At 38.7% G+C, this 23,682-nt stretch overlaps 2 protein-coding genes across 3 annotated transcripts in view; one reads left to right on the top strand and one right to left on the bottom strand.

Annotated features, from left to right (window-relative positions):
* The window catches only part of LOC122487878 (EF-hand calcium-binding domain-containing protein 1-like), a 26,744-nt gene extending 7,927 nt beyond the window's left edge, over positions 1–18,817 (top strand). Inside the window, exons 2-6 of one of the 2 annotated variants that reach the window (XM_043588853.1) lie at positions 2,305–2,460; positions 2,723–2,827; positions 9,812–9,963; positions 13,216–13,320; positions 18,709–18,817. In XM_043588853.1, coding sequence (XP_043444788.1) covers positions 2,305–2,460; positions 2,723–2,827; positions 9,812–9,963; positions 13,216–13,320; positions 18,709–18,747 — 557 coding nt within the window. In that variant the 3' untranslated portion in view covers positions 18,748–18,817. Of the gene's footprint in view, positions 1–2,304; positions 2,461–2,722; positions 2,828–9,811; positions 9,964–13,215; positions 13,321–15,243; positions 15,341–18,708 lie in introns of those variants that run through there. The other variant, XM_043588852.1, reaches the window with a different exon arrangement.
* On the bottom strand, positions 15,958–23,682 carry RBM48 (RNA binding motif protein 48). Its single transcript, XM_043588848.1, has 5 exons — positions 23,513–23,682; positions 22,672–22,862; positions 20,573–20,718; positions 18,532–19,097; positions 15,958–16,209 (listed from the first exon to the last, which is right to left on the bottom strand). The coding sequence occupies exons 1-5, from the start codon at positions 23,621–23,623 to the stop codon at positions 16,123–16,125; spliced, it is 1,101 nt and encodes a 366-aa protein (XP_043444783.1). The 5' UTR covers positions 23,624–23,682; the 3' UTR covers positions 15,958–16,122.

The raw sequence follows: 23,682 nt of genomic DNA, 5'->3' as shown, positions 1-23,682 counted from the left end.
AATTCTCATTATCCAAGATCTCTCAAATATCATTTACAACGGTTCCTGGACCACATGAGTAAGGTCTTTAGCTGTAATGAAATGTGAGCTTACATGGATAAAACTCAGAAAAAATTACTACCTGCTGAAGATTGTGCCTAAAATCCTTGATAGCTGTGTTGGATGACTTGTTAATATTTGGCTCAGAGCAGCATCTGACTCTTAAAACTTCCCTTTCCTCAAGGAGGAAACTATTGTTGGTGCTAACGTTTGCACTCCCGATAATTCTCCATCAGATTTAAGCAGGATGACTTTCAGGCAAACATTAACATACTCTACACTTCATACAGCACATCCACACCTGAGCTTCCTCTTTCTCTGTATTTTTTATGAGAATTCTTTCCAAGTTTTTGTCCTCAGAGCAGCTGCAACCCCTTCTGTGACCTAGCCTTGAAAAGTTCACACTGCCTCATTTCCACTGAGCTCTACTGGTTGAAATGTCAGAAAATGCCTTCCCTGTTTCAAGTGAAGGAGACAGATCCCATCTCAGAGGAGTATCAAAGTCTTTGTAGAAAGAGCATATGGGATGGCATAGACTGTTAAAATTGTTTTGGGGAAGACACAACCATGTCACATGTGGACTCATCATTCATAATGTGGTTTTGAGAATCTACTGCCAAAGTGACCCTCCTTAAGTGCAAATATGATGTTAACTTGCCAGCCAAAATTTTTCAGAAACTCCCCATTGTAAAGTCTAGTCTGCCATGTGGCCATACCAACCATCTGCAGCTAGCTCTCAGAACATACCTTCAAGCTGCCTCCTCTGGCAAGTGACCCCTCCTCCTTGGGACCTTTGTTAATTTCCTGCTATCTCCCCAGTTGATTATTCCTACCTTTTGGTCACTGCCAAACACCATCAATCATAGTGCTTGCACTTTTTTTTTTTTTTTTCTTAGCCAAAGTGTAACAACTTTGTGGGCAGAAACCCTGGTGTATTCACTGCCTGGTTCACAGGAGGCCTTCAAGATAAATTCTTATTGGATGGGTAAAAATGAGCTTTTTGTCATATTTCTGAGCTTATAGTTACACTGTGTAGCCTGCTAAATCGAATCCCTTAATTCTCAGTCCTGATCAATGCATTAAAATCACCCTGCACTTCTTTAAAAATACCCTTTCCTAAGTCTGGACTGAAATCCAAGTGTGTGAATATTGAACATTTCTGTTTGAAAATTAGTCACCAAGTCCCACTGATTTTCTGCAACATCTCAAGCTCCCTCCCACTTTTTCAACCCTCAGGGCCTAGAAGAGTCAACTGAGGTCTTGTTTTTTAAAAGCTAATTCCTGGGTCTGATGTTAGTGATTCGGACTTGGTAAGTCAAGTAAGGCTTGGGAATCTGCTTTTGAACAAACAAAGGAGAGGCTGTGGATTTCTCTCATTCAAATGGTCCTGGACGGTCCATTAGAAACACTGCTCCAGTAAAATGTAGTTGACCCTTGAACAAAGTGTAGGATATAAGCACCAACCCCTGCAATACAGTTGAAAATCCATATATAACTTTTGACTCTGCAAAAGCTTACCTACCAATAGCCTACTGCTGACCTTACTGATAACATAAACAATCAACCTATTTTGTATGTTTTATATATTATATACTGTATTCTTAAAGTAAGCTAAAACTTTTAAGAAAATCATAAGAAAAATACACTTACAGTACTGCGCTGTATTTATTTTTTATTGCATTTAAGTAGACCCACAGTTCAAACCTATGTGGTTCAAAAGTCAACTGTAAATGTTAATTTTCTGACTAGGCATTCAAGGCCCTCTGCCGTCAGCCCGTCCTCTTCAATCTTGTTTTTTTCACTTCTTCCTAACTTGCTGTGCTCCCAATAAAGCATGTTCAACTTCAACCACAATTCTACCTCTTTCCTTTACCCATATTATTGCTCCCTGGAATTCTCCATTTTACCACCCCCAACACATTCCTTCCTGTATAAATACAATGTATCCTTCCAAGTCTCTGTTCAAAGTCTACTCCCAAGAAAATGACCTAACTCCTCTTTCCCACACTGATTTCTCTTTCTTCACATGTCTGTAGTAGTGAGCATTATGTTACATAATTTTTCATTTACATAGCGTCTTACTAGTCTTCTGGTGACACCCACCTTAATTGCATAAGCCCTTAAGTAACAAGTGATATCATTCTTTTTTTAATCACTTAGAGCATCTAGCATCATAGGAAAAAATAGCTGCTTAGTAAAATATTTTTAATTGGAGTACTCATTGAGTAAGTGTAAGTTGTACTTATTTGTATTTTTATTTTACAGTCAAAAAAAGTGAAGTAGAATGTCTCATAAGACTTTTTCACAGCTTGGTGGAAAGAGCTAATGTAAGACTTAATAACCTTGGACTAGATCGTAATGCTTTTCGAGCGATCCTCCACAGCATATTTGGAATGACTGACGATATGCTAATGAACAGGGGTAAGAGACTTAAGAAATGGAAATGGGCCAAGCTGAGATGGCGATGTATATGGTGTTCATAATTAATATGTGGCAAACATTTTTGTAATGACAAATTATATACACACACACACACACACACACACACATACATTTCCAATAATTTTGACTCTTAAAGATGGCCAAAACCTTTTTTTCCTCTCAATTTGGGAAGTAGGTTTATATATTTGAATTATAAAATAGCTTCAAATTACAATATACTTCTATGGTCTTTTTCTTTCAGTATTTTTTGTGTTTGACAAAGACCACGATAACTGCATAAATGTGAAAGAGTGGGTTAAAGGATTATCAGTGTTTCTTCGAGGGACTTTTGAAGAAAAGCTGAAGTGTAAGATTTCTATATGTGATTACTGACTTAGTAATATACAGTGTCAATTTTGTATTTAGTGAATGCTTAAACAATTTTTAAAAATATAAAATCAATGTTCTCTATAGCAACCTTTCAAAAATAGTTTGTGACAGCTTTAAAAAAAATCAAAACAAATGAAATGGGTGGTCTGTTTCTTGGGAGAGTCCCTCCTTTAGACCTACACTTCCTTCACTGGTTCTGTAATGCCTAAATGTCACCAGGATGGGTCTTTGGGTCAAGTCCCAGGCGAAGACGAGCAAGGCAATGTCAGGGCTTGTGCCAACTCCGGGTTTCCCAGGTTGGCTCTGGGCTCAGCAGGAAATGCGCCTTGATATCGGGCAGTGCATAAGTCACAGTGAAGACATTCCTCATCTCTTGAACAAAGAAAATAAATGTGAGGGATTGACACAAAACAAAATGAAATACACATTAACCACCAATATTCTAGTGTTAAAATTTGTGTAGATCAGTGAAGAGAGGAAAGAGATTGAGAACAGAGAATGCCCACAGGGAGAATGGTTACAGAGAGAATTTCCTACAGGAAAGATATGTTAGTAATTCCAAAGACAAAAATCTTCCCATTCACAATTTTGCCTAGAAGTGAATAGCTCTGGCCGCACCTCGTCTGTACCATTGTTGTGATGTGTATTTTCTATGTTTTATACCTCTGGGTCCAGGTTTTGGGGTGAGGAACCCAGGAATGAGAATAGGAACAATTTTTTTAAGTTTATTTATTTATTTAGAGAGAGAGAAAGAGAGAGTGCAGGAGGAGCAGAGAGAAAGGGAGAGAGAGAATCCCAAGCAGTCTCCGCACTGTCAGCACAGAGCCCAACATGGGGCCTGAACACACAAACCATCAGATCATGACCTGAGCCGAAACCAAGAGTTGGATGCTCAACCAAGTGAGCCACCCAGGCGCCCCAAGAATAGGAACAATTTTAAATGACGTTTTTTTTTTTAATTTTTTTTTTAACGTTTTATTTATTTTTGAGACAGGGAGAGACAGAGCATGAACGGGGGAGGGGCAGAGAGAGAGGGAGACAGAATCGGAAGCAGGCTCCAGGCTCTGAGCTGTAATGACAGTTTTCTAGGGAACAATTGCTTAAAGTGTCAAATTGCTTAGGAAAAGACTGCAGAATTCTGAGTAAATAAACAAATCTTTATCCCTTGTTCTTCCACTTAAATTGGGATTTGGAATGTTGAAAAGATCCCTAAAGTTAAACACACATTTTACTTATTTATTTTTAAAAATTTTAGGTATTTATGTACTTTTGAGAGACAGAGTGCGAGCGGAAGAGGGGCAGAGAGAGAGGGAGACACAGAATCTGAAGCAGGCTCCAGGCTCTGAGCTGTCAGCACAGATCCCTATATGGGGCTTGAAACCACGAATCATTGACATTATGACCTGTGCCAAAGTCAGAGGCTTAACCGACTGAGCCACCCAGGTGCCTCTTAAACACACATTTTAAAAAATGATAGCAACATTAAAAAAAATCACCAACTTTCTTTGACATTTACAATTTTTTGTTTTGTGTTTTTTCTTTTAATTTTTTTTCTTTCTTTCTTTCTTTCTTTCTTTCTTTCTTTCTTTTTTTTTTTTTTGAGGTAAAATTGACATTCAACATTATGTGGGGGTTTTTTTTCCTTAACTTTTCTCCAGTTTAATTTTTCACAGGATAACATTGAAATATAGTTGCTACTTAAGGTTGTTGCAGCACTCTTATACAGAAGTATCACCAAGAAGTGAAAAGCTAAGTTTTCATGGATGTAAATTCTTATGGTAATACTAATACATGGTGAAAATGGCTGTGACACTGAATACAGCTGTATGTGATTGAATAGCATCATGCTGTCAATGAATTTTCCTCCTCTAATCCTACTTCCTAAAACTGTTTCATATATATTTCAAGATATGTTAATTTGGGGAAAATGCCACTTCTCATAGGGTTGAGCTGCATGTGATGAGGAAATGGTGGGGTTCTGAGTGAACAGTCAAGCAAGAATTCTTGAGACACCTCTGGTGCAAGAAGGTGGTTTTATTAAAGCAGGGGACAGGACCTGTGGGGAGAAAGAGCTGCACTGGGGTTGTGACAGTGGCTGATTATATACTTTCAAGTTTGGAGGGGGTTAGGGATAGAATAAGACTCTAAGGAATTTGGAAGCAAGGTTTCCAGACCCTTGAGGAGCTGTTAGGAAAAAGTCATTTACTACTGTCTAATAAAACCTTAGTCATCCGACCCTTCACATGTATACCAGTGGGTCATATGCCCACTGTTTACTAACATACAACTTGGCGGGGGTGGGGGTAGAGAAAAAGGAACTGGTTACCAAAGAAATTTTTATTTATTAAAGGAGACTACTGGAGGTTGGGTTGATGTTAAGACTGCCTTTTGCCCATAGCAAAATATCGACATAGAGGCAGTTGAGTTCCTAAAGGAAAGTCACTCTGCCTATCTCAAGGACTTGTCCATGCACTACGAGTTGTCAGGAAATTTAATTTTTTTTTTTTTTTGCCTTTGTTCCCCACATCACATGTATGCTATGGATTGAAGAAACTCAACAAAAAGACACAGCTAATCTGATACTCTGGAATTTTATATTGATTCTATTGCTTTTGCTAAAACATTTAACTAGATTGCGAACTCCAGAAGAGCTCCTTCATTACTGTATTCTCAGGACCTGAGTAAGGTCATCTGTGGCATGAATGAATGTATAGAAGTCACAGAAGTCCCTCTTCAGGGAGAGAGTGGTCATTTTGGGTAGTGCAGATGGGCAGACTTCCAAGGAGATGATGGACTCACTACACAGATATACTGAAAAATGTTCTTTGCCAGTGATATGCTGAAGTTTGTACTTAGTTTTTGTACTCTATGTAAGAGAATAATGAGATATACACACACGTATGTGTACACATGTGTATATATGTATTGCATGACCAAAGGTTTAAAAAAATATTTACTTCTAGGGGTACCTGGCTGGCTCAAGAGCACACGATTCTTGATCTCTGGGTTGTGAATTCTAGCCCCATGTTGGGTATAGAGTTTACTTAAAAAGAAATTATTGGGGCACCTGGCTGGCTCATTTGGTTAAGTGTCTGACTCTTGGTTTCAGCTCAGGTCATTACCTCACAGTTCATAGGTTTGAGCCCCGCATCAGGCTCCTCACTGACAGTGTGGAACCTGCTTGGGAATGTCTCTCTCTCCCTCTCTCTGCCCCTCCCTAGCTCTCCCTCAAAATAAATAAATAAACTTTAAAAAAAAAAGCAAATATAAAAGTAAAAAGAGATCTCTTTTATTGCAGCTTCATCATATTTTTTTTTGAAGTCTATACATTATTGTCTTTTATTTGTGTCATTCTACAGGAGATGCTCATTTCTGGGTCACATAATACATATAAACCAATAACCATAATATAACATGATTACTTCAAAATCTATGTATTTTCAAAATACTATATGGGAGTGATGAGAAAGTGCTTTCTAGTGGATCTGGTGGATCAGAAGACTGTTCCACAGAATAGCATTTCAGTTAATTCTTGTAAATCTTGAGCAGAAAGAAACTAGAAGGAAGAGCAGGCTAACCAACAGGAATGAACATGTGGAGTTGGTAGAACTGATGTTGAGACATGTAGTATTAAGGTCAACTGAATGTGTATTATTAAGGTTGAATCGTCTACTGAGCAACATTCCTCTCCCCAACATTCCCTAAGAGGACAGCTGTGAATCAACTATAATAAATAATGAAATATTGGATGGAGGCAGGAGAGTTTCCTAGATTGTTGAAGTTACCTAGGAAATAACAGTGGGGACAGAGAAGAGGAAAAGGACTATTAATATCTACAAATTGGAATTGATGGTTATCTCTGAACACAGAAGGTATTGTTTGTTTATAGTTTCAAGTACCTAAATTAACGTCATTGATTTCAAAGTATTCCAACTTTTTTTTTTTTTTTAATTTTTTTTTCAACGTTTATTTATTTTTGGGACAGAGAGAGACAGAGCATGAATGGGGGAGGGGCAGAGAGAGAGGGAGACACAGAATCGGAAACAGGCTCCAGGCTCTGAGCCATCAGCCCAGAGCCCGACGCGGGGCTCGAACTCACGGACCGCGAGATCGTGACCTGGCTGAAGTCGGACGCTTAACCGACTGCGCCACCCAGGCGCCCCAACTTTATTTTTTTTTAAGTTTATTTATTTTGAGAGAGAGAGAGCATGAGCAGGGGAGGGGCAGAGAGAGAAGGAGAGAGAGAATCTCAGGAAGGCTCCCCGCTGTCAGAACAGAGTCTGACGTGGGGCTCGATCCCACAAACTGGGAGATCACAACCTGAGCTGAAATCCAGAGTCAGACTCTTAACCCACTTAGCCACCCAAGTGCCCCTAAAGTATTCCAACTTAAAAAAAAAAAAAAGGCAGGGGGCGGTCCTTGAGTGGCTTAGTCGGTTAAGAGACTGGCTCTTGATTTCAGCTCAGGTTATGATCTCACAGTTGGTGAGATTGAGCCCCACATAGGGCTCTGCTGTTAGCGCACTTGAGAGTCTCTCTCTTCTCCCAATTGTGTTCTCTCTCTCAAAATAAATACATGAACAACAACAAAAAGTATTACAGAAACAAGAAGTCCCCAACGTAGATAATGTAGTATATTAAAACATAGTTCATAAATGCCAAGACAGAAAGAAAAATCTTAGGTATGTAAATTTCTAATGAGCCACTTTTTTTTTTTTTTAGTGTTTATTTTGAGAGAGACAGCATGGAAGTATGGAGGGGCAGAGAGAGGGAGAGAGAATCCCCAGCAGGCTCCGTGTTGACAGTGCAGAACCCAACACGGGGCTCGAACCCACAAACCATGAATCATCCTGAGCATAAACCAAGACTCAGACACTCAGTCAACTGAGCCACCCAGGCACCCCTTTAAGGAGCTGCTTTTTAAATTAAGGCTACAATGTAAAGTACCTATAAGACTGATTCTCCAATGTGGATTGAAGACTGGTTTCAACTGGCTACATCGGTTTTACCTTGGGAACGTTTTAAAATAGCATTCTCTGAGCTACTACCACCAAGGAATCCATACTCTTATTTTGTGCTATATCAGGAAAAGTTCTGTTTATTTGTGTGTTTTTTTAAAAATGTTTATTTATTTTTGAGAGAGTGTGCAAGTCATGAACATTGAGATCATGACCTGAGCCAAACTTGGAAGCTTAACTGACTGAGCCACCCAGGCATCCCCATTTATTTGTTTTTTTAATTATGAAGATTTGGTATCAAATCTGTTCCTCACAAAGATCACTTGATATCTAATCTGTAACTGTTTCCTCTCCCATCTAGATACAGGTGAACAGGAATCTGCATCTTTATCAACTACTTTTTTTCCCCCAAATTCTTTTATTTTTCTAGTTTTATTGAGAAATAATTGACATATATCACTTTATAAATTTAAGGCATACAGATCAGTTGTACATATACTACAAAATGATTACCACAATAGGTTCAGCTAACATCCATCTTCTTATATAGATACAATAAGAAGAAAAGTATAAAGGAAAAAAAAATATTTCTCCTTGTGATGAGAACCCTTAGAATTCACTCTCTTAACAACTTTTCTATATATCATACATCAGTGTTAGTTATGGTCTTCATGTTGTATGTTACTTTCCTAGTACATATTTATCTCATAACTGGAAGTTTGTGCCTTTTAGCCATCTTCCTCTAGTTCCCCCTCCCTCCAACTGCCCATCTTTGATCACCACAAGTCTGATCTCTTTTTCTATGAGTCTGTTGTTATTGTCAGGTTTCTTGTTTGTTTTGTTTTGTTTTTGTTTTGGGGATTCCACATATAAGGGAGGTCATAGAGTATTTGTCACTCCCTGTCTCAATTATTTTCCTTACCATATGCCTTCAAGTTTCACCTACGTTATTGCAAATGATAGCATTTTCTCATTTTTTATGGCTGAGTAATATTCTTATTTATATTTATTCATCCATTGATAGAAACTTAGATTGTTTCCAAACCTTGGCTATTGTACATAATGCTGCTATGAACATGGAGGTGCAGATATCTTTTTGAGTTAGTGTTTTCATTACCTTTGGATATATTCCCACACATAGAATTGCTGGGTTATATGGAAGTTCTATTTTTAATATTTTGAGGATCCTCCATACTATGTTCCATAGTGGCTCTACCAATTTATAATTGTAACAACGGCAAATAAGTGTTCCCTTTTCTACACATCCACACCAGCATTTTTTATCTTATTTTTGGCATTTTTTGTTTATTTGTTTGTTTTAATGATAGCCATTCTTGCAGGCATGCGGTGATATCTCATTGTGGTTTTAATTTGCATTTCCCTAATGATTAGTTATGTTGAGCATCTTTTCCTATAGCTGTTGGCTTTTCATTTATCTTCTTCGGAGAAATGTCTATTCAGGTCCTTTGCCTATTTTTAATTTTTTTTTCTTTTTTGCTATTGAGTTGTAGGAGTTCCTTATATATTTTGGATATTAACACCTTATCTGGTATTGTTTGCAAATATTATTTTCCCATTTCACAGGTTGTCTTTTCATTTTGATGATGGTTTCTTTTACTATGCAGAAGCTTTTTAGTTTGATGTGGTCCCACTTGTGTTTTTATTTTGTTGCTTGTGCTTTTGGTGTCATAGCCATGAAATCATCACCAAGACCCGTGTCAAGGAACTTGTTCCTATGATTTCTTCTAACAGTTTCATGGTTTCAGGTTTCATAACATTTTTAAACTCTCAATTTCAAATTCCACATTCCAAGGAGTATTTAATCTTGTGCCAATAAGTATAAAAGGTGCTTTATTTTAAAATTCATCAGTCATAGACCAATAATTATAGGTTGTATAAATTGTTTTTATCTTTTTAAAAACTATATACTAAAATAACTTAAGGAGAATAGTGATATTTTAACTGTTCTTATCCAAGTCTTTACATTTCTTGTGCTTTGGACAGTCTGTTTTGAAGTTTACTATTTGAATGGTGATGGTTACATTTCTCGAGAAGAGATATTTGACATGTTAAAGAACAGTCTACACCAACAGTCATCTGAAGAAGAGAATGATGAAGGAATAAAAGAGTTGGTAGATATAACACTGAAAAAAATGGTAAGAATGAAAACCTATAAGCAGATATTGGGGAAAGCTAAAGACAAAGAAATTATTTATTTCCCTTTATAATGAAAGTAACCTTTATGAGGACAGGAGATTTTGTTCTCTGCTCTATCCATTGCCTACAACAGTGCCTGGATGATACTGGGTGCTCAATAAATACTTATGGAATGGCTGGGTGATTAAATGAATCACTACACAAAATATGAACTGTATTATTTTAAAATATTTTACTCAATGTGGGGGTTGGGAGGGAGTGGTGCAGCAGATTCAGTTTGTGTAAAATTGGATGCCACTCTAGTCTGTCTGCATGACCTTAGCCCTCCAATCCATCTAAACATTCGTTATAACAAAATAACATAATAATTAAAATAGCTGTCCCTTATAAAGTACTTAACTATATGCCAAGGGCCTTCATAGAACTTTAATTATAGGAACTCATTTTACCCTCAAAACAACCCTATGCAGTAGAAATTACTATCTCTATTTTACAGATGAGAAAACAGAAATACTAATAGTTTTGCCCAAAATCATGATAGAAAATGGGGTGCAGAATTCTTCTTTCAATGAAACAAAAAGTACCACTTTATTATGGACATAGTGATTTCTTCCCTTTTCTTACTATGCCCCTATCCTGGATACCAGTGAAAAGTTGTTAACTCTAAAGCATTCTGGACCCAGCTCACTTCCATTACTCTGGAGATAAGGAAAGAAATAGATGATGGGGGCTGCCAAGTCTTAGATTCAGCTAACACAGACTCCAGCATACCTTCTTCCTTCAGAAATACTCTCGCTGGGGACGCCTGGGTGGCTCAGTCAGTTAAGCATCTGACTCTTGGTTTCAGCTGAGATCATGATCTCATAGGTTTTGTGGGTTCGAGCTCCACATCTACCCTTGTAGTGCAGAGCCTTCTTGGGATTAGGAATTACTCTCACTAGCCACTGCTAGGGCTGAGGGTAGACTTCTTGAGAGACAGTATTTTCCCCAATTCCAAATTCACTCTTTTCTTGTTTAATTAAAAACAAATTTTTTTTTAACATTTATTTTTGAGAGACAGAACATGAACACAGGGGAGGGGCAGAAAGAGAGAAGGAGACACAGAATCTGAAGCAGACTCCAGGCTCTGAGCTGTCAGCACAGAGCCTGATGCGGGGGCTCGAACCCATGAACCATGAGATCATGACCTGAGCCAATGTCGGACACTTAACTGACTGAAACACCAAGACACCCCTTTAATTTTTTTTAATGTTTACTTATTTTTGAGAGAGAGAGGAGCGTGCGCGCATGAGCGGGGTAGGGGCAGAGAGAGAGGGAAACACAGGATTCAAAGTATGCTCCAGGCTCTGAGCTATAGCACAGAGCCCGACGCAGGGCTCATACCCACAAACTGCGAGATCATGACCTCAGCAGAAGTTGGACACTTAATCTACTGAGCCACCCAGGCATCCCTCTTCTTTTTTTAAAGGACATGTTATGGAGTGAAATTTTTCCTTTTTTAATTTTTATTTATTTTTGAGAGAGAGAGAGAGACAAAGCATGAGCGGGGAAGGGGCAGAGAGAGAGGAAGATACAGAATCTGAAGTAAGCTCCAGGCTCTGAGCTGTAAGCACAGAGCCTGACATGGGGCTCAAACTCATGAACCATGAGATCATAACCTGAGCCGAAGTCGGACGCTTAACTGACTGAGCCACCCAGGTGCCCCTGGAGTGAATTTTTTTCTGGTAATTATTCAAACCTTTCTCTAAGTTAGACTCTCAGCAACCCTGAGTTATGCTCAGAAGTGAAAAAACAAGGACCCATCAAATCAAACCCAAACTGAATTAAGCAGTTAAAGCATTTATAATCTACATATATGGTCCCCTGCCCCTCCCGTGATTTAATCCCCCACAGTCCCTGTCATTAATGCTCCACTCCAGGCAGGTCTGTCTTCTTCCTGACTTACATCGCCTCATGTTGTCAGACTTCAGTTTGGGCCATTCTTCTGCATTTCCACCCTAGACCTCTTCAGCTACCTAAAAGTCCTCTCGATCATCCTTAAAGGCCTCCCATTAGTCTGCAAGCATCTTCTTATGATGCTAGTCCATCTTGAACTGTTACTGCTCTGACTCCCAGTGCCTTGCTCCTTAAGTGAGTAACTTCACTTTTATCCTTTTTACATGATGAGCTCTCAAGTCAGAGATCCTTTGAGGAACAAATTCTACTACTAAAAATTAAGTTTGAGAATCTTTGCCCTATGGCACTGATTTTATCACAAATGTAGCACTATAATATGTGTCCTCTTTTTGTTTTACTCCCCAGTTACAGTATAAATCCTTTAGAGACACGACCATATTTTATATATTTAAGGTAACTCAGGTGTCTTAGTCTGCTTGGACTGCCGTAACAAAATACCAGACTGGGTGACTTAGACAATAGGAATTTGTTTCTCAAAATCCTGAGACTGGGGAGTGCCTGGCTGGCTCAGTTGGTGGAATGTGTGACTCTTTATCTCAGGGTTGTAAGTTCGAGCCCCTGTTGGGTGTAGAGATTACTTAAAAATAAAGTCTGCCTGAGTGGCTCAGTCAGTTGAATGTCCAACTTCGGCTCAGGCCATGATCTCGTGATTTGTGAGTTCAAGCCCCGCACTGGACTCTGTGCTGATGGCTCAGAGCCTGGAGCCTGCTTCGGATCCTGTGTCTCCCTCTCTTTCTGCCCCTCACCCATTCACACTCTGCCTTTCTCTCAAAAATAATTTAAAAATATTAAAAATGAAATAAAATACATAAAATCTTAAAAAAAAAATCCTGAGACTGGGAAGTCCAAGATCAAGGTGCCAGTCAATTTGCTTCCATAGTGAGGGTGCTCTTCCTTGCTTGCAGACAGCCACCACCTCAATGTGTCCTCACATGGCAGAGAGAGGGAGCTCTGGTCTCTACTTACAGAGATGCTAATTATATCATGGGGGCTCCACCTTCAATACCTCATCTAAACCTAATTACCTCCCAAAGACACCTCCCAAATCATCACATTGGGGGCATTAACATTGGATTTAGAGGCAAGAGGGACACAAACTTTCAACCTCTAATAACAGGTATTCTAAACAGACTTCCAGGAATAAAGTAAGTAGCCTTGATAAATAAGTACCTTTTGATGTATGTAAGTAGTGCCCACAGAAATGTAAACTAATAGTTTTACTTGGCAAAGAGTTATTTCCCATGCGAAATTAAAAACTACTCTATCGTTTATCAAGAACTCATCTTCCTCTCTAGGATTATGACAACGATGGCAAGATATCTTTTGCAGACTTTGAGAAAGCAGTTAGAGAAGAGAGACTTTTGTTGGAGGTATTTGGACCGTGTTTACCAGAAGCAAAGGTACAGTGCCAATAGCTCAAAGTGGTTAAGAGCAAAGTTTTTAAGGGATCAGACAGTAATACCTGCTGGACACTCACCTCTGTAGGGGCTTTAGCCCACAGCTGAAGTTCAGGCAACCATGACGATCTCAGCTCCATCCTCACGTTTTGGGAATCAACAATAGTGAGGATTCTATTCAACAGACTTTTTGAGCTTGCAGCCTCTTTAGCTATACACAATTCCTGATTTCTTGTATGTTGAATTTTCCCAAAGAAAACTATAGAGTCTATTGGCATGCTTAAGGGATAGAACATTGAACAGTGTACTCAGCAAGTACCCACCATAACTGCCAGGACAAAATTTGATCTCTTTCAACCCAAATGTTGCCAAACCATGAGAATCATTATTAAAAATCCTGAATACATTTAAAGTACTTTATAGTCTTTGTGCTTAGGAAGGCTTTTCATGTATGAATTTGACAAGTTTTCTGAGCCAGAAGAGCCAGCCTAATAATTTAACACATTAAAATTTCCTTTAATTCTTCCTTTGAAGAAGAAAGTAGAAACTTTTTAATTCTCTGCAGTGATCTAGATGGCGATTTTATGCACAAACTTGCGTGTTAAGTTCTCCTATGCTATCTTCGGCTCATTTCTCTAACTTGTCCCACTGTAGTTTATTCCTGGAAATAAATAGTAAAATGCAGTGTGTGAAAGGCACACTTCTCATTTTGAGACTGATGGAGGAAGCCACATAGAATGGACTGGATTGGAGCAGCTAGTTAGGTCAGATGGAACACCAACAGATCTCCAGTTGCTCCCAGAACTCAGTAGCCCAGTTACTGAGAACCTTGCTACTCACCAGCAGCAATGGTGTCACCTAAGAACCTGGGGAAAATGGGGAATCTCAGGCCCCAACCCAAACCAACTGACTCAATCGTTGTTGTTGTTGTTGTTTTTATGATGCTTGACACAGCAAAGGTTACTTCCATTCATCTTGATCAAATATTGTGCATGTTGGTGGGGATGGGGAGGCATGCTGGCTTCCACATGGTCACTGGAAAGATCCTGCAAAGTCCTGAGAAGATCAGGAATCCATTCAACAAAACTGAACCCACTGAGCAGCTCCTCCTTTTAAGGCTGTCAGATAATTTTTTTTTCAGTTGTGGTAAAATACATCTAACACAAAATTTACCCATCTTAACCAATTGTAAACATACAGTTCAGTGATGTTAAGTACATTCACAATGTTGTACAACCAATCTCCAGACTGCTTTCCATCTTGGAAAACTGTAAACCGTTCTGCATTCCCATCATCCACCAGCTTCTGGCCACCACTATCAGAATCTACATTTTAATACGACCCTGAGGTAGAAATTCATAGCACCTTAAAGTCAGAAGCATGTTGTAGATAGTAACTTGCTCTTTCCAATTCTATGCTTGGGTCTCTAACATGTCTTTTACCTGGGAGTTCAGCAGAAAAAAATAATTAATTACCTTACAAGGAAGTGAGGCCAAACCCCTTGCCTCCAGCTTCTTTTAATACCATCTACCATTTGGTGCCATCCCAGCAAGTTTGAATCAGGTCATAACTGATGATGAACCTTCTTAACCGGTATGTTCAAATTCAATCCATTAGGTAAGAGGCCTTTAGGTATATAGAGAAAAGAAAAACAGACAGTTTGGTATGGGCCTTCTCAAGGTATTTTTAGCAGTTTAAAAAAAAAAAAAAAGGACACAGCTTGAACATACTTGTTCCAGTTTCCAATTTTGTAGTCTGATAGGACAAACAATGTAGGTATGCTAAATGTACTGGTTAGCAGTCTAGCATTGACAAATACAGATTTGTTTCTGCCATAGATAAGCAAATTCTTCGTAGAGACTAACGAAAGAATATAGGCTCCTAATTTCAGCTTTGTTCTAATAGTTTAACTTTTTTACTTTACAGAATTGTATTGATTTTGAAGCCCTGGCATTCAGACACATCCTGAATTCTAGTTTTTGAATGTGAAACACTTGATACTTGCATTAAAATCAGAAACAGATCCTGGTTGCCTGTCTTTATTTGCATTGTAAAATTTTTATCTTTTGTTCACTTAATTTACATATAACTATTGCAAAGTGAGAAGTAATAATAGAAAAACACTTTCTGTAATATTAAGTAATGATAAACTAATTTTATTTTTAAGTTAGCCAATGACCTTGGCCCCTGTGGGAAATACTTTCACAACCCTCTTTTCTCCTGCTTCCTCAACCAGAGAAGTTGGAAACCTAAAACATTCACCATTTCAGACCTCCCCAGTTAGGAACAGCCATGAGCCCAGTTTTAGCCAATAAAATGTAACCAAAGTCACTGGATGGAGCTTCCGGAAAACTTTAATTTTTTTTTTTTTTCAACGTTTATTTATTTTTGGGACAGAGAGAGACAGAGCATGAACGGGGGAGGGGCAGAGAGAGAGGGAGACACAGAATCGGACGCAGGCTCCAGGCTCTGAGCCATCAGCCCAGAGCCCGACGCGGGGCTCGAACTCACGGACCACGAGATCGTGACCTGGCTGAAGTTGGACGCTTAACCGACTGCGCCACCCAGGCGCCCCCCCTTTTTTTTTTTTTTTTTTTTAAGGAACATATTTGGCTGACATGTATTCTGTGAATGATAAGCTAATTTTAAAAGATGAACCTTTATTAGATACAATAGCTTGAATGGTATCACAAAGAGGAGTGCACTAAAAAATACCAGCAGTAAAATCTCTTAAAGAATTAAAATGATAGGCTAAAAAATAAAAGATAAATAGTCCCTTAGAAAATATAATTTGCTGCTGGCAATCTATATTCTTCTTCTTTGTTTTAACGGACGACTTGTATGTACATCTTCCAGCTTGTCTTCTAGAGGTTTTGGCGTAGATGAAATTACCTAGTTTAAAAAAAAGAGAACCACCAAAACTTAGTTTTTATAGTACAAGAATAAATAAACTATTAGGAGAGGTAGGAGATACATCTAGTAGTTCAATTCTTGCTGTCACATTTAAGGCAGTTAGCCCAATTTCAGGTTACAGCCTATGGTCTACGCACAAAGTTTTCTGTCCAAACACTGATGGGAGTAAAATTTCTAAAGCCATTTAACAAGAAAAAAAAAAAAAACAAAACAAAACTTGAGGGGATAAGAGTAAACATATACTCTACTTTAACAATCCTTTATAGATGTGAAGTCACTTGCTATTTTATAGACACAGATAGAGATCTCCATTCTGTGTAACCTGAAACACTGATAATATTTGATGTATTTACAGACATGGAGGCTTGACCGGGGGGGGGGGGGGGAATATGAAAAATTGGAGAAATAAGTAGAAAATGGTATAATCCTCAATTTCCTAGGGAAGTGAAACTAAACACATCATTGGAAAAAGAGTTGACAATGAGTTAAAGCAGAGTAAGACAGTCTTCACTTAACATGTAAAATTATTAGAAACTGTGTAAGTTGTATTCAGTATTTCTCCATTTTGTTGTTCTATTGTCTCCTTACTTAGGATTTGGACCTAACAACTTTTTTCTTGAAAATATAGTCATTTCTGGCTGAGGGAGCTATGTATCCGCATCTATGCCTCAGTTCAACTGTAGCTGCAGGAAGAAAAGGGCCAGCACAAACTCAAACATTTAAAAAGAGGCTTAAGCATGGAAATTGTGTTCACAGACTTTTAATATTATAACATAAGCCCTCATCCTTAATCAGATAGTAATTTTCAGGTAAAAACATATACATAAAACAAATGAAGCTACCTTAGATTCCCTTAATCACATTGTAAAATACATTTACAACTGTGTGAAAAGCACTTTCTGAACCTCCAGAGTTAAAGTTTAAAAGAAGGTTCCTTTCCCTCAGTTTGATTTATAAAAGGTTTACCCCCCAAAAAGCTATCTTTCAAAAGCTAACTCAAATGTTAGCTTTCGGGGCGCCTGGGTGGCTCAGTCGGTTAAGCGTCCGACTTCGGCTCAGGTCATAATCTCACGGTCTGTGAGTTCGAGCCCCGCATCAGGCTCTGTGCTGACAGCTCAGAGCCTGGAGCCTGTTTCAGATTCTGTGTCTCCCTCTCTCTGTGACCCTCCCCCGTTCCTGCTCTGTCTCTCCCTGTCTCAAAAATAAATAAACATTAAAAAAAAAAAAAATTAAAAAAAAAAAACAAAAAACGTTAGCTTTCTTTTATTTGTGCTTAGAAAATGGAAAATGATTATGTAAATATGTAAAAAAATTAGTACTTAATTAGGACAGTTGAGTTGTAATCTATTTAAGAAGTTTACATTTTGAAATGCAGACCTTAGGGCCTAGTCTTTAGAATAATCTCACCTCATTCTATGGCTATCTTTATCAAAGAAGCAAAAACCATTTTGATGTAATTTGTAAGAACACTGAACTTGAGAAAAAGTTTTCCTTCAAGGGGCGCCTGGGTGGCGCAGTCGGTTGGGCGTCCGACTTCAGCCAGGTCACGATCTCGCGGTCCGTGAGTTCGAGCCCCGCGTCAGGCTCTGGGCTGATGGCTCAGAGCCTGGAGCCTGTTTCCGATTCTGTGTCTCCCTCTCTCTCTGCCCCTCCCCCGTTCATGCTCTGTCTCTCTCTGTCCCAAAAATAAATAAATGTTGAAAAAAAAAATTAAAAAAAAAAAAGTTTTCCTTCAACACAATAATTCTGTACTTTGACTCATAATAGAACCATTTGGGGAGCTTTAAAAAGAGAGGGCCTGGGCTCCACTCACAGATTGATCTCACGGACTGAAACCACTGCTTTTATGTTTTGTACCTAGAATGACATAGAATATGTTCTGTTCATTTTTTTAATGTTTATTCTTGAGACAGAGAGAACAAGTGGGGGAGGAGCAGAGAGAAGTGGACAGAGGATCCAAAGCAGGCTCCTTGCTGACAGCAGAGAGCCTGATGCAGGGCTCAAACTCATGTACCAAGAGTTCATGACCTGAGCTGCAATCAAGAGTCAAATGCTTAATTGACTGAGCCACCAGGCGCCCCTGTTCTGCTCACTGTTCAAAGCAAAGGCTGATGATATCAAAGCACATACTTTTCTGTTCGTCAGATTCAGTTAATTCAACAGGAACTGTAGAAAAACACATCAAAAAACCAAAAACAAAAAAAATTAATGACAATACTTTAGTTGCCACAAATCTCCATTTAGTTGTTAGCCCTATAACCAAATGGTCTCTTAAAACAGTTTTTTTAAAAATGATCTTACCTCTTTAAGTTTATTCCGAATTAAATTTGCTGTCGTGTTCAACGAGTCATCGTGCATATCCACTTTGGGTAAGTCTGGTAACAGAGGCCCAATCATAACCTCATTACTACTAGTGCTTGTTCCAAGAAAAGTTCCAATTTTACGATCATCTTCTCTTCTTCTTTTCCGCTCCTGCAGTTGTGTTGTCCTAGGCATAAATCTGTCAACTGCCTCTGAAGAAGTAATAGCCTTCTGTGCGCCAGGGCAGGCTGATGAATTTTTAAACGGTTTCACCTGTATTTTCTGCAAAGAGTCACTGTGCATACAATGCTCCAATGTTTCTTCATGGTTTCTACCATCCTGAGAGAAGTTTGATGCCCTGTCCATATGCTCCCCTGATGAACATGTACATTTCGAGGAAAAATAACATAAAGGCAATTCACAAGAATAAGGAAGACAAGGATCTGAGTTGCCAGTAGAAGTGTTCAAAGTGGCTGCACATCCAGAGGTCTCTGAATGGAAGTCCTGTCTAAAATCTTGTGTGTTTTTAAGCTCCGTAACCAGTTTCTTCTTTGTCACGTAATGATCTTTATATTACAATTTAAAAGAGGAGAGAAGAGGAAAAAAATGGTTTGTTTACTGTTTTCATTATTTGGAAATGTGTGATTTTAAAAACAAACACTACTTTAAAATGTTAACAAATGCTACCCTGAAAATTTTTTTTTCTTGAGCAGGTAATACATTCATGTGTTTAAAAAGTATAAAGGGTATATTAGTGTCACGCTTCACACTTTCTTTACCCCCTATATGCCTGATTTCTACCCTCTGCCCATAAGTAATCCCATTCTTACTTTATTTATCTGTCCAGTAGGTCTTACTTTTCTTCCCCCTGCCTACTCCTCTTTTTTCCCCCATAATAGCCATTTCTCTGCACCTTTGTGTTTTCCACTTAATTGTAGATCTTAGAGATTTTTTTTTTCCTAGGTCATTACATAGAATGCTCCTTTTTTTACAGCTTTGGAGCATTCTACTACATGAATGTATCATGTTGCTTAGTTGGTGTTTGTTAGTTTTTAAAGGAGGCAACAGGCTGGACCCATATTTTGTAATTTTATTTGGCACACAAACGTAAGTTCTCCTGGAGCTATTCACATATCCCACAGGTTAAAAGTTCATTGTCTACAAGTGATCAGGGACTCTCAACAGCTCTCTTGCCAATTTTCAGGTAAGTTTTCCAAGAGTCTTCCTATCTTCTATCTCTCTTCACCTCTGCCACCTGCCCTTTCCCTAATCACTCATTATATTCAGTAGGTGTCTGCACAATGACTTTGTCCTTCAACTAAAGGGTAGATATTTTGTAATGTGGATTTCCAGTACTATTCAGATTTCAGACCACACACATTATTTCAGTCCAATTCTGAGTACTCTGTTCCTACAGTCCATGTACCAAAGCCCATGGCTCCATTCCAGGCACCTAGAATTTGTGTCTAGGGAAACTCAGTTGGGCATATGGGGCACCTGGCCAGCTGCTGGTCAAAAGTGGAACTTTTCCACAATTAGCAGTTTTAGATTAGCAGTTGGTAACTGGTCTGCAAATCATAATTGTTTCTCATTGCCTTTAGGTCAAACCTTAATTCCGCAGCCTGTGACACAATGCCCTTCATGATTCAGTTCCTGTCCTCTTCTCTAATCTTCCCTCTCACTGCAATCCCTGTGTTGCGGTTATCCTGTACTATTCATAGTTCCTTCAAACGCATACTGCTCATTTATTCCTCTGGACCTTTAAACTTTCTACCTGGCCTACCTTTCCATCTCTTCCTCTCGCCTCCTGAGTAATGTCTACTCCTTCAAAACTCAGCCACCTCTCTCATCCTATAGGAAGGCTTCCACAAACCAACATCTCTCCCTTTCCAGCCCATATTCCATAAGAGTGCTGCAGACTTCTTAAATATTGTGATCATTTATTTGCCTCTCTTCCCACCAGAGTGGGAGCTCTGATGGGATGATATACCTAGCAGAGTGCCTTACACGTTGAAGGTGTTTAGTAACAGGCTTTCCATACCTTTATTTTTAGTAGTTCTTGCTATATAAGCCTTCCTCTCCTGTAATTTTTTTCTAGTTTCTTCAACTGTTTCAAATTCTGGAGCATAGCACACGTGAAGCAATCCACCAAAGAAACTCTGTTCATCCATTTTTCTCTTGGCTGTCCTAAACAGAAATACATGATAGCATGGTTTATTAATCTTGACTTACTTAGGATAATAGCTGAACTAGGATACAGTGCATTGATCTAAACAGTAAAGTTCAGCTTGTGTTATGTGTATATACTTCCTATGGGTTGGGAATTAAGATGTTCTCCTTATGGATGGTATTGATTCTACTGATGTAGGGAATACTCTTAGAACTCTCTATAGTGCTAACAGGTTTTGAGCTAAGTCATCCACACATATCCAGACCCCCTTTAACCAACTTAGGATCCCCAGCAGTTAACCTGAGGTACACAATCTATGGTCATGAAATACAGATTTCTCTGTGTTAAATTAAATGGCCCTTAAGAGTTAGCTCATACCCAGTTTAGTCTTTTCACCACAGTTTTGTTCCTATGATGGGATTCATATATAAAAATTAATAATATTGGGGCGCCTGGGTGGCGCAGTCGGTTGGGCGTCTGACTTCAGCCAGGTCAGGATCTCGCGGTCCGTGAGTTTGAGCCCCGCGTCGGGCTCTGGGCTGATGGCTCAGAGCCTGGAGCCTGTTTCCGATTCTGTGTCTCCCTCTCTCTCTGCCCCTCCCCCGTTCATGCTCTGTCTCTCTCTGTCCCCAAAATAAATAAACGTTGAAAAAAAATTTTTTTAAATAAAAAATAAAAAAATTAATAATATTATAATTATAAAATCTTCAGTAATTGAGTAAATGCTAAATATATAACTAATCAATGACAAAGTCAAAGAATGGTATTCAACAAATATTTATTAAACATTTATGACTGGCCAGGCATTATACTACAATAAATATTTAAGTACTTCTGTGCCCAGGGATAATGATAAAAATACTGAGATTTTTCATGCACCAGGCAGTGCCTGAAATGCTTCACCTGAATTAATACTTCATAAAAACCCTACGATGAAACTGAGGCCTAGGAAGATTTATAACTTAGCCATGGTCACATTGGTTTGTAGAGCTACAATTTGAATCAAGATACTGAACTTCACATAATGTACTATGTGCTATGGGAGGTGCAAAAGTTCTAGCAAATATGTTTCCCTGACCATGAAGAGCAGGCTAGGGGGAAGTGATTAGGGGAAGTGAGATTACATATAAGAGCAAACTGAGAATAATATACAACTACATAAAATCAATTGCTTTTGTGGCAGGCTGCAAGTGCTATTTGTAGTACAGAAAGAAAATATGAATGATGGGGCTCCTGGCTGGCTGGCTTAGCTGTGTAGAGCATGCAACATTTGATCTTGGGGTTGTAAGTTTGAACCCCATGTTGGGTATAGAGATTACTTAAAATCTTTAAAAAATATAATAAAGAAACTATGAATGGCAACAGCCAAAGAAGGATGAGTCTTGGAGCAAATTAGTGACAAGAATGGGGTCAACATAAAACTAGGTAAGGCATTTCATACTTCAGCCTTATTGGAGCAGAATTTATGTTACAGAGAAGACTGGAAAAAATGGGGTCAATTCACATAGATGCATAACAATATAAGAACTTCAATACCTAACGTTTACTGCATTCTGAACAGGAGGCACTACACTTAGCCCTTTACATAGGTTATCTCATTATCCTCACACAACTTCAGTGAATAGGTCCTTTTACCATACAGATTTTACAGAATAGAAAAAAACCAGGCTTACTGAAGTTAAACAACTTGTCCAAAGTCATGATGTTAGTAAGCAGTGGAGCTGAAAAACTTAACTCCAAACCCATTTTTTAATCTACCACAATACACGACAGAAGATTCTTAAGCATGGGAATGACACAATGTGAACAGTGTTTTGATAAGGCTAACACTTAAGACTAGAGTAAGACCAGAGTAATACAGGGCAATATTAGGTTATTGGGTAATTCAGGTATAAACGAGGGACAACCAGGGCCAAAATGATAGGAATGGGGATGGGGGAGACAAAACTTATGCTTAACTTGCAAATTACCTTGCACTTTGTAGATTCATAAATTTAATAAGATAAACTTCTGTAAAGTCTTCTGCTGGGTATTCATCTAGAGCATTATATTGTTCAATTGCACCATACAAAGCAAATCGCTCAACTAATTCCTTCATCGCTCCCACTGCAGGAACTCCTTGTATTAACAAGTACCGAGATTCCAAATTGATTGTATATACCTAAAAGAAATGCAAACACATAAAAATATACTTCCCCAAAAAGCCTAGGACAAAGCTATTTTTAAAAACTGCTCTAGGGTTAATGAGTACACTTATCATGAAGAATACTGAGTAATATACAGAATTGCTGAATCACTATATTGCCCACCTGAAACTAACATAACACTGTATATTACTTACACTGGAATTTAAAGTAAAAAAGCTTTAAAAAAAAAAGCCTCTGAAAACAAGAAACATTCTGTTCAACCTGTCTGCAGAAAAAAAAAAAGTAAATTCACCCCACGAGAATCTAACTAAAGAATAAATTTTCTTCAATCGACATGTTTTCCAGAAGTTGGCTTGGGAGAAGTTACTACAAAGAGAGAACAAATATTCACTGAGTGCTTACCACGCACCACGCACTATTGTAAACATGAAAGATGCAATGACTAACACAAAGCACTGTGTTTGCGGAGCTGACGTTCTAGCAGTTGACCGAAGGGTTTTTGAGAATCTTTGGTAACTTGAGTACCAGAGATTCTCATATCCATCTCCAATGAGTGACGGATAGGATCGCAGCCTTTCAAACCTTTATTTACATATGCTGGGATGTGGAATTACAGCGAAAATAAAGCTCTCAAGGACAAAGGATGAAACCGAAATCACTTTACCTTGACAGCACGAGGCCGTCGCCCCTCCCGATACTTGGCCCGCGTGTCGCATACAGCCCTCTGGACATGGTGATCAAATACACCTCCAAGCTCCCCGCCACTAGCCGCCATCTTGACGGCTTGGCCCCTTGCAAAAACGACAACATCCGTCTCGTCGCACTCCCGCTCAC

The sequence above is a fragment of the Prionailurus bengalensis genome, chromosome A2 (genome assembly GCF_016509475.1).
Source record: "Prionailurus bengalensis isolate Pbe53 chromosome A2, Fcat_Pben_1.1_paternal_pri, whole genome shotgun sequence".
NCBI lineage: Eukaryota > Metazoa > Chordata > Mammalia > Carnivora > Felidae > Prionailurus > Prionailurus bengalensis.
Note: the sequence above shows the minus strand (reverse complement) of the source record. Positions and strands in the feature narration are given on the sequence as shown.